The sequence below is a fragment of the Eurypyga helias genome, unplaced genomic scaffold (assembly GCF_000690775.1).
Source record: "Eurypyga helias isolate BGI_N326 unplaced genomic scaffold, ASM69077v1 scaffold36377, whole genome shotgun sequence".
NCBI lineage: Eukaryota > Metazoa > Chordata > Aves > Eurypygiformes > Eurypygidae > Eurypyga > Eurypyga helias.
The window spans coordinates 4,342-14,479 of NW_010261819.1; the positions used below are offsets into that span (position 1 = coordinate 4,342).

The window sequence follows — 10,138 nt, forward strand, 5'->3', positions numbered from 1 at the left end:
AGAGAAGCTGTGGATGCCCCATCCCTGGATGTCTTCAAGGCCAGGGTGGGTGAGGACGTGAGGCACCAGGTCTCCCTGCCCATGGCAGGGGGGTTGGAACTAGATGGTCTTTAAGGTCCCTTCCAACCCAAACTATACTGTGGTAGAAAAACCCAATTTTGCAGTTTTTGGAAACCTACAACGGTTAAGGTAAGATTTCAGTCTAGTTGTGATCAGATTTTTGTGTCATTTTTCTTAGTACCTTCAGCGGGGACTAACGCCTGTGAAGAACAAACTCATGGATGCTCCAAATCTTCTATAATTTGGATAGACTGAGCATCTTTTTATACAAGGATAACTAGACTTTAACTGTGGAGCTGTGTATTTAAACATGAGCCCTTTATTAAGATTCAGTTTAACACTAGACCATGTTGGCAGATGTACTGTTTTGAGGGCTGTGAGAGTGCTTGCAGAGCCTTTGCTGTGGGACCACATCCCTTCAGTACAGGCAACTGCAGGAGATAATTGTTGATCACTGACAGAACAAATGCTGGGCAAGTAGTGAACATACATGTTGAGTTCTCTCTGTCTGGAGAGAGGACATCAGAAGCTCTGCTTGTTTGCTTGATATTTTGTGTTGCTTATAGGTTGTATGTGTTAATTTTTTATTAGGATTTGAGTAACATTTGCTGAAAACTTCTGGAGTGTGTCAAAGCAGCATCATTTCATGGTAGTGATACTGCTCCTACCACTGGTGCAGGCAACATGGTAATGTTGCTTGGACTTCCTGCGTTTTCAGTTTGATCATAGTATCTGATTGCTTACTACTTGAGGAAGAAAAGGCATCTGGTATAGAACAAAATATCTGACACTTTAATCTTTCTTGATTAATCTCTTAAAGGTAATGAGGAGGCTTTCTAGGGCAGGGTAATCTGTGTAATACTGTTTCAGCTTTGTTTACAGCAGAAAGGAGACTGTAAAGAGAAGTGATAAGATGTAGCATTGCTGGTGGCAAAGATGTGAAACTGTACTGAGTGAGAGTGACTTGTATTCTTAAAACATAATTATCATGGAACCTACTTGGGTATAATACTGAAGACATGTAACCAAATATTCCCCTTTCCACCTGCAAGGGACAGGGAACTGACAAGTGATGTCAAAAGGACCCTTATGAGGATTCGTTTTGGTCAGAATTACTAGATTTTGTGGGTATGGTGGCAGCAGTTGTTACCTGGAGGGAAATAGGAATTTGTCATGTGCCTAGCAGCTTTCACTGCATAAATAAACAAGATCAATTAAAGGCATTGCTGCCTGAGTGAAGTCCTTGTAGCTTGGTTTCTGTTCTTGGTCCATCATATTCGTCATACATGCTATTCTTTATATTAACGTTTTGTAAACCAAAATAAACTAATTATATAAGGTACTGTAACTTGGTTCTGTTCTCTGATGAAGGCATTTGAATGGCAGTTGGAGAGTAGATAGTCTAAGTGTTCTGTGTCTGTGGATTACTCTCAAATTAGTAAATATAACTTTCCATTTACACAGACAAAGAATAGGTCAATTCAGTAAATCTTTGCTTGACAGAAGAATGAAGCAAAAACCCCAACAAATAAACACACCACCACCTCCCAGCACTGTTTAAGAAGGGAAGCTTTTTTCAGAACCTGCTGCAAACACTATAGATTGTAAGATGGTTTGGGTTGGAAGGGACCTTGAAGATCATGCAGTTTGATGGTTGCAGACTAGTTCATATTGTGCCTAGAGTTCTTTCTAAACAAGGTATCTTCCTGTAGTGGAGGCTAGGCTTGGTTTTTTGTTTTGTTTTTGTGTGCTTGGTTTGTGTGTTGTTTTGGTTTTTTTTGAAGTTGTATTTCTTTGAAGTAAAAAATCTATTTGGCATCTGAAATATTCTGTAGTTATATATAAATACACAATTATATGTGTTTGAATGTATACACATACGTGTGCAGAATAGTGTTTGCATATTAATGTACTTTTCTGTACTCACAGTTGTCATGTTCTGTTGGGATCAGGAAAGATCAGATATGTGGGGATCGGTGAGAAAGTAATGTTGTTACAGTTGCTGCACAGACTATCAGAAGGTCACACAGAGGAACTTTACCTAATTCTTCTAAAATCAATTTAATTAGAGTAATTGTTATCTATATATTTTCTGGAGTAAAATTTGGAGGAGTTTAACTCTTACAGGCACGAACACAAATTGCTAATGCTGCAGATTGTTTGCAGTGACGTTAGATGCTATCACTTTCCTTGTTGTTTTTCCCACGTGTAATGGTAAATATGATCCTCCAAAATCTTATTATTTCGGTGCATACAAATATGCAGAAGAACTTGAGCATGAGACAGATCTGATTAATATTTTGTGATGTAGATGACTTGCAGTGTGTAGTGTAGCTAGTTGATACTTGTGAAGTTGGAGGCTTTTAGAAACTCCAGCTGCTAGTGAGAAACAAAATGTATAGCTAGTGTTCTCTTTCCTACAATGACTTACCTTTTTATGTAACGTTCTGAGGCTTCATTTTCTTACCTCAGGGTTACTTGAACTTGTTAGTTGTCTTCTGGTGTATGTAATGGCCTCAGTTCTACCTGTATGACATGTGAATTCGAGGCGTATTTGAAGCTAACATGAGTAATCAAGAAGGCTTGTGATTTCCCTGCTGTGAAACAAGTGTTCTGACAAACTTTGGCACCTTAGGGATAGTTTCTGCCTACTGAGTGTTGTGGTTTCTTGAGAGTATTTACACAGTGAAGGCTGTAATTACTTTTTTTCCCCCCCCCCGAAGAGGGAGCTCACCCACCTGAATTCAAGCCCTCTCAGCAGATAAACACGTGTTGAATCTGAAAAGCTTTGGTGTTATGCTACACAAGTGGAAGATCACTCTGGGGAAAGGAATGTGGTGGGTGGGTGAAAGATGGAAGTTGTACTTGTTTCTTTGCCAGGGAGGCAGTTCCAGAATATCCATGAGGGAAGATGATAATGAACTAAATTTAGGCAAAATGGAGCACTTAACAGTTGCAGTGAGCTTAGCAATGGTAACTGACCTAGGCTCCTTGTAAACCTGGCCTATCTTCTTGGCTGCCTGCTCAGTCAAGCCCTGAAAATGCTTGGAAATTCATAAGATGCGTGTAACAGTTCATATCATAATGGATTGTCAGCTGCTTAGAGCTGTTAGGAAAATCTCTTCTTTAAACAAATCAAAATCCAACATCCTTTTCAAAAAGCTATGTCTGAGCTTCTTCTTGTAGTGTCTTCCAAACTGAGTTTTCAGTGACAGGTTCCTTTCCTCCAAAGTAGCCTTTTCCTTCTGCTTATGGAGCTTTATTGTAAGGATATCATGTATGGGGAAGTAGTTCTTGAGCTTACGGCAGGTGATCTGAATGTTTTAGTTTTTGGTTTGAGGTTTTTACCAAATATTACCAAGGCAGATACCCTGTGTGATGCGGTATAAGATGTTTTTAATGATTTGGGTTTACCAGAGTAAGCCCACTACCAGAGTAGAAGAGAATGAGTTTTCAGGTGTACAGACTAGGCATTGCTTTACATTGTAAATCAAGTAAATTGAGGTTATGTGGCAGAGTAGTTAAGGAGGACTATTCAGGTTGCACTTCAAAACAAATAAATTTAATTTAAAGCTTAATTCTAAGCTATATGAACAAACACCTTCCTGTTTGACTTCCAGTATCTTTTTTTTAATAACTCTGTCTTTTTTTTCTTTTTCCTCCAGTCCAAGCCGTATATATTTGACCGTGTATTCCAGTCAAACACATCCCAGGAACAAGTATACAATGATTGTGCTAAAAAGATTGTCAAAGGTAAGGTGGAACTGCAAGTTTAACCGTCAGGAAATGTCTCGTGTTCGGGTGAATTTCAGTGCTGAAAACTGATACTTGTATTGCTTGCTTTTACCTTCTGAATGTTTAATAAGAGCAGACTCAGATTGTAGCAGTATAAGATCATCCCGTAGTTCAGCTGGTAAATTGTGCCAACGCTTAACCTGCTCTTTCAGTCGATTGCAACACGTGATAATTTATCTGTCATGTTTTGGTTTTTTTGCAGTTTTCTGCAAAAGCTTGTTTAAAACAATTTGTCAGAAATTAATCAGAAGAGCCCTTACGAGTAGGTTGGTTGGTTTGTGGTTCCTCCCTGCACCCCCCTCAAATTTATTGGTGAAAACATCCTATGTTAGTTTGTTTGGCAGACTATAAGAGGAAAGGGAACTTGTGAAATCATGTGCATAGCAGAGATTTTTTTTTTTCTCTAAGTTTGTGTACTTAATACACACTTTAAGGAGGATTTTTTGGAATGTGATTTCTAGCGTCACAATTAATAGTGTAAACGTGAGTTGCTGCTGTGCGTGTCAGGGTGTACAGTTTCTCCAAACCTGAGTTGTAAGAATTGGACCAGTAACGTCAGAAAATCAAGTGTTACCACAAAGAAGGTTGTAGCACACTGTAAATTGTGGTACTAAGTGGACAGCTAGTTTCCTGACAATAAAATTGATTAATTTCTTGATCAGTGATAAGTTCTAATTGAAACAACTTTCAAAACAACTTTAACAAAGTTTGTCAGAACCCCCTGAAATACCAACTGTTCATGGCAAGAGAAGATTGGGTAAATGTAGGATTTCTTTGATCATTTAGCATAGTGAATTGCTGTGGAAAATCCATGTTGCTGCAAGTATTTAATTCTTTAATGATTTAAGTAGTAATTAGGATTAGATCACAAGTTTGCCCCTTAAAAACTGGAGTTAACCAAGAATTGTAATGCTGCCCCGTTCCTCCATCTAAGAGTATAATCTGTTTCTCTGTGTGGCATTTCTAGGCTGTGCTACATCATGGCAGGTGAGCTCCAGTGGTGGTACAAACGGGTTATGGGTGTGATGGGGTAGCAAGACTTCCCCATTTAAAGTATCATAGTCTTGTTTTTGGAAAATAAGAGTTTGCTTGCAGGGTGATGTGATTCTGCTGTAGCTGACTTGTAAACAAACCAACCCACCAGCCCCTCACCCCTTAATCTAAAGCTTGGGTTGGTTCATTCATAATCTGAAATAAAAGCTTACAGCCAGAGAGTAGATGCTTGAAACTTACGGGATAGCCCATTTTCTTCACAACTGGACAATTAAAATTTCCTGAAGGCAGAAAATATTATAGCATTCTCGTGTGTGTTTTCTTCTTCTGAGTTACCAAAGACTCTCTGTTCAACCTGGCAGTTGTAGCAATTTCCTCTTTGTTCCTGACCCTGAAGTCCTGATTTTTCTGGTGGAAGGAAAGGATGCTTCTAATACAGTAAACTTCTAAAACACAGTTAATGATGACTTAATGCATTAAAAGCAGTGGGGAGGAATAGCCTCCTTCCCCCCAGCTCTAGCACAGAGTTCCCAAACAATGAATGACTTAACTTGCTGAACACTTTAGGAACTGCCTGCTTGCGTTTTGTTCGACTTTCCTTTAGAAGGAGGAAATAAATGAACCCTAATGAAAATACTCTTTCCAATACAATGGTACAATATTTGCTTATGGGCAAACATCGTCTGGAAAGACACACACTATGGAAGTAAGAAATCTTGAAATAATTTTCCTCTTAATGTTACTGTCTGCTCTTTTCATCACAATAGCTTCATCTTTCTAGAAATAAGATGTTGTTTTCATCTTGCAACCTTAACTTTCTTTCCATTGAACATTTTGATACCCAAAATGTTTTTTAGGACTGAGAATGGCAATTATTGTATTTTCTCAGCCCTCAGTAACAGGATGAGAGATGTAAGAATAATGTTAATAGTACCTTTTCACTTTTAGTGGTTTGGGAAACTTTTGTGGCTGTTCTTTTCACTCCTCGCAAATGCTGTGCCTAAGTGGATGGTCAAGACTTCCCTTTATAGATAAAACAATTGCATCCTACCTGTCGGCATTTTGTCTGTTAACTGCTCGTTCTGCCTTCGGGTGCTGTTCATGATGTTGGGTTCAGTATGAATGTTTCAATTTATTATACCTTTTGCCGTTAAGGGGAAGCTTCACGACCCGGATGGAATGGGTATTATTCCAAGGATAGTACAAGATATTTTTAATTATATTTACTCTATGGATGAGAATCTTGAGTTTCATATTAAGGTAAACTTTTCTTCATTGTTACCTATTTTACCTGTATTGAACTGGAAGTAGCTATAGTTAAATCGATGTTCTGTATCTGTTTCAAATGCCTGTAACTTGGAAAATCTAAACATGAGTTACTGTTGAAGTAACCGACTCTCCTTAAAGAAGAATTACGTTAACACTTTAATCTTGTTTCCATTAAACATTGATGGTAGCTATCCTGATAACTTATGGCAGTGCTCATAGTGCCTGAAGCTTTTGATCAGAATAGTTTCTTCTTAAAGGTGTATTTTAGTTCAACCTTAAGGACTTGAGCTAGATGTGGTATTATGTGGGAGGCCATAATAATCATGCTGGATCCTTACGATCAAAAAGCAAATAATTTTTGCTTTCTGATGCTGTATCTTTAATCTCCTTCCTGCTTCTAGGTGTCATATTTTGAAATATACTTGGATAAAATAAGGGACCTTTTGGATGGTAAGCCTTTTATTTATACTGAGCATAGAAAATAGAATGTTCTGGAGAGATAGATTAAAATAAAGACCCAAACCTTGTCATGATACTAAGATAGGTATGCAGTATGCTAATAATCTATACCTGGTAAGGGTGCATCAAAATGAGAAAGTATGGAGCTAATGTACATGATTTTACTAAAGCTACGGTAGTGGTTGCTTCATATATATATTAACTTTTCATGAAGTGTTGCTGGGAAATAACATCTGTGACTCAGACATGCACTGTACACAGCTCACTGATTTTGCAAAGAAACATATATACCTCAGCTTTAGAACTTTTTCTCTTCCAGTTTCAAAGACCAATCTTTCTGTTCACGAGGACAAAAATAGAGTTCCCTATGTAAAGGTGAGCATCAGTCTGCTATGTTTTCATTTTTTGCTCCGCTGGTGTATGTCATTTACTTCTGGCTTGTTGATGTGGTGTTTTTTTTTTTTTTTGAAGGGTTGCACAGAGCGTTTTGTATGTAGTCCAGAAGAAGTTATGGATACTATAGATGAAGGAAAATCAAACCGTCATGTAGCAGTTACAAGTAAGTATTCTCTTTTGTCTCCTTTTAGTGCTTTATCGATTTGCTTCTGGTATGCCTTAAAAGGTAGGGAAGATAAAAATAGCGAGCTGAATCATTCAGGTGTTTGAAAGGGTCTAGCATAAGCAGCTTCAGCATGTCTTTCAGAAACAAGTATTTCAATTCATTTCTTGTGAGCTGTTACTTAGGCTTGGATTGAAAGGAGAAAGTAAGTGATCAGTGAGAAACTCTGGATCACTGGAGGAAAAAGTGTAGTTCTGCATTAAGAATAGTGCGGAATCCCAGTTTGTGGAATTTTGTTTCAGTTAACCTACAAATCTATAAGTAAGGCACTGTGACTCGTCTACTGTTTGGCCATTCTGTTACATATTCCAAGAAAGGCTGATCAGAATGTATATTCACATGTGCTGCAGATTTAAGCAGCATCCCAGCATCTCAAGGTTTTTGGCCTGTGGTGTGCAACTGAGTTGCAAGAAGCCATGTCATAGGTCTCTTAATTCCAACAAGAAGCAGGATTAGGAAGCGAGAGGGTTAAAAAACCAAAACCACACACACAAAAATGCCCCACCAAAACCAAGGAAAGATGAGGTCCATGCAAAATAATACTTCACTTCTTAGCAACTGTCAGAAATCTTGGAGGGTGAGTTTCACTATCTTCCTGTGTCTAGCCCTTTATTCAGGGGGAAAAAAAATCACTGCAAAAATAAGATTTTTCTTCTCATTCCTTGACAAGAACATAATTTTAATTTTTTGATTCTTAATCAAAGAAATGACTCTTGCACTTCCACTCTGTTGCTCCTACGTAGTAAGGTTCTGAAGTGGGGGACCGGCCTAAGTAGTGGAGAAATAACATAGATTTGGATAGAAGGATATTACTCTGTTGAGCTGCTTCTGATGGTTCAATATTGATGGTTTATTGAACCATCAATAAGTTGGTTCTTTTAGGCCTGTGAGGGATTTATGGTTAAAAGGAAGAAGAAATAAGGTGATGGTCTCATTCAGATGGCAGTCAGTTTAAACTTTGTTAATGAACTAACATAATTCATTAAATTCAGTAAGCCTTGTTTACTCTGCATGTTTCACAGCAGAGGGGGGGCAGTTGGTGATTAAAGCAGAAAGGGGTGAGAGGCTATTGCCTTCTGGTGCCAGTTTTCACAAAAGGATAAAATGGGATACATTGTAAATCTGCCAAAAACCCAAAAGTTCTAGTATCGGAATGTAAATATGTTTTCTATTCTATTAGAGTAAATGAAATGTGTGAACTCGATAGCTGACAGTCTAACAAATCTTATCAGCGAGCTTATGTTGTGTTACTAGGCAGGGAGACTGGATCTTTGTTACTCACTTTGATGGTACTGTGGTTTTTACTGCCACTGAGACTGTTCTATACTGTTCTATTAGCTTTCGAGCTGTCGTTTCACTGGGGGAAGGTACTGTTTTGCTAAGTTAGTTTGATTGTATAACTGTTTGACCATTTATATATTTTGGTTTATAGATATGAATGAACACAGCTCCCGAAGTCATAGTATTTTTCTTATTAATGTAAAACAAGAGAATACTCAAACAGAACAGAAACTAAGTGGAAAACTTTACCTTGTGGACTTGGCAGGTAGTGAAAAGGTAATTCTAAATTTCTTTTTCTGCCCTGAAAAACTCCCAGTTATTCTTTACATTTAAATATTTTACATTAATGTCATACTGATGTGTTGTTGTTGTTTCTGAAGTGTTTTAATTTTGACTTTGAAAAGTGGTTTCTGAATCCTAGTCTGGATTGGCTGTTAGGTACTACCTCTTTAAGCTGATCTACATTTCTGCAGTGAGGGTTGGTAAATATGGGATGGGTTGGGAAATAGGCTAGAGTTCAGCTTCGGTGTCTGAGATCAAGGAAGTGTACACGTGTGCTGCCTAGTCAGGTACTGGAATAAAGAGTTTTATGGATGTGGAATGTCAGAATTTTCTTATGTAGTGGCACCAAGTTTCTTAATTTGAATTTCTGATTAACATTTAAAATGGCAGTTTGCTTTTCGGTCAGTGGCTTAAAGCAGGGAAGAACGTCTGTACTGTTGTGCTTATTCTGTATGACTTCTTATAGCCTGTAATTAGCCTCTTAAGAACCTGATTCTTGACATTCTGGGTTTATTCCCATCTTTGTCTCCAGCTTTTTTTCAGTCCTTTCTGCTCACTGTTGTCTTTCCTGGTGTTATTGTTCTATGGCCTTATTGTTGTCCCTGATCCTGTGTTTATTCTGAAATGTGTTTCTCAGTAATGGTCTCTTAATGCTTCCAGTTTCGTTCTCATTGAAGTGAGAACAAAGTTAAAGAGAGAGGGCTGAGTTGCAGGTCGCCTTTCTCTGTAGTTTTGTTCCTTTCACAGTTTGTTTCAAACTTCGCTTTCATGCTTCTCCCAGTCTTTCTGAAATACCTGAGGTTTTCTAATGCTTGGTCTTGGGTTGGTTTAAACATAGGCAAATGGAATTGCTTAGCTGTGGTCATGATTACAGCTTGGTGAGAAGAAAAGTGAAGGGAGGGTTGTAGACCTGTACATCCCATTCTGCCCATGGGGCAGACGAGCTAAGGTAAATAGGATGGTGTCAGGGTAGAGGGTTGGGTGTTTTTCCCCACATTTCTGCTGATACCTACTTAAATTCCTAGACCACTTGTGTAGGTCAGAATCAGCCTCTAAAACATGTTCTCACAAATTCTTGCTCATATGGGCGCTCTGCTGTATTTTTTGTTGGGGGGGGGAGGGTGGTGATTTGTGTGGGTTTTGTTTGTTTAAGGATGACTTCTGGACAAAATATTCATAACGCTTATTTCCTTTGACTTTAAGGAATTCAAACTTTTTGACAAACTTCAAACAACTTATGTTTGTTTGATAAAAGTTTTTAACTAAGCATGTATCTTCTATGGAAAGGTGTACTTTGCAGGGAAAATAATCACTTCAGTTAAAAAAAAACCAGAAGAATCTGTAAACACTGTTCGGAATGAAAAATTGTTGGTGAATTGG

At 38.1% G+C, this 10,138-nt stretch overlaps 1 protein-coding gene across 1 annotated transcript in view; it reads left to right on the forward strand.

Annotated features, from left to right (window-relative positions):
* Nucleotides 1–2,997: 2,997 nt before the first annotated feature.
* KIF5B (kinesin family member 5B) overlaps nt 2,998–10,138 on the forward strand; it is a 28,549-nt gene continuing 21,408 nt past the window's right edge. Inside the window, exons 1-8 of the mRNA XM_010155503.1 lie at nt 2,998–3,033; nt 3,726–3,823; nt 5,491–5,554; nt 6,004–6,108; nt 6,519–6,567; nt 6,896–6,951; nt 7,048–7,135; nt 8,628–8,752. Of these exons, the coding sequence (XP_010153805.1) occupies nt 2,998–3,033; nt 3,726–3,823; nt 5,491–5,554; nt 6,004–6,108; nt 6,519–6,567; nt 6,896–6,951; nt 7,048–7,135; nt 8,628–8,752 (621 nt within the window). The remainder of the gene's footprint in view (nt 3,034–3,725; nt 3,824–5,490; nt 5,555–6,003; nt 6,109–6,518; nt 6,568–6,895; nt 6,952–7,047; nt 7,136–8,627; nt 8,753–10,138) is intronic.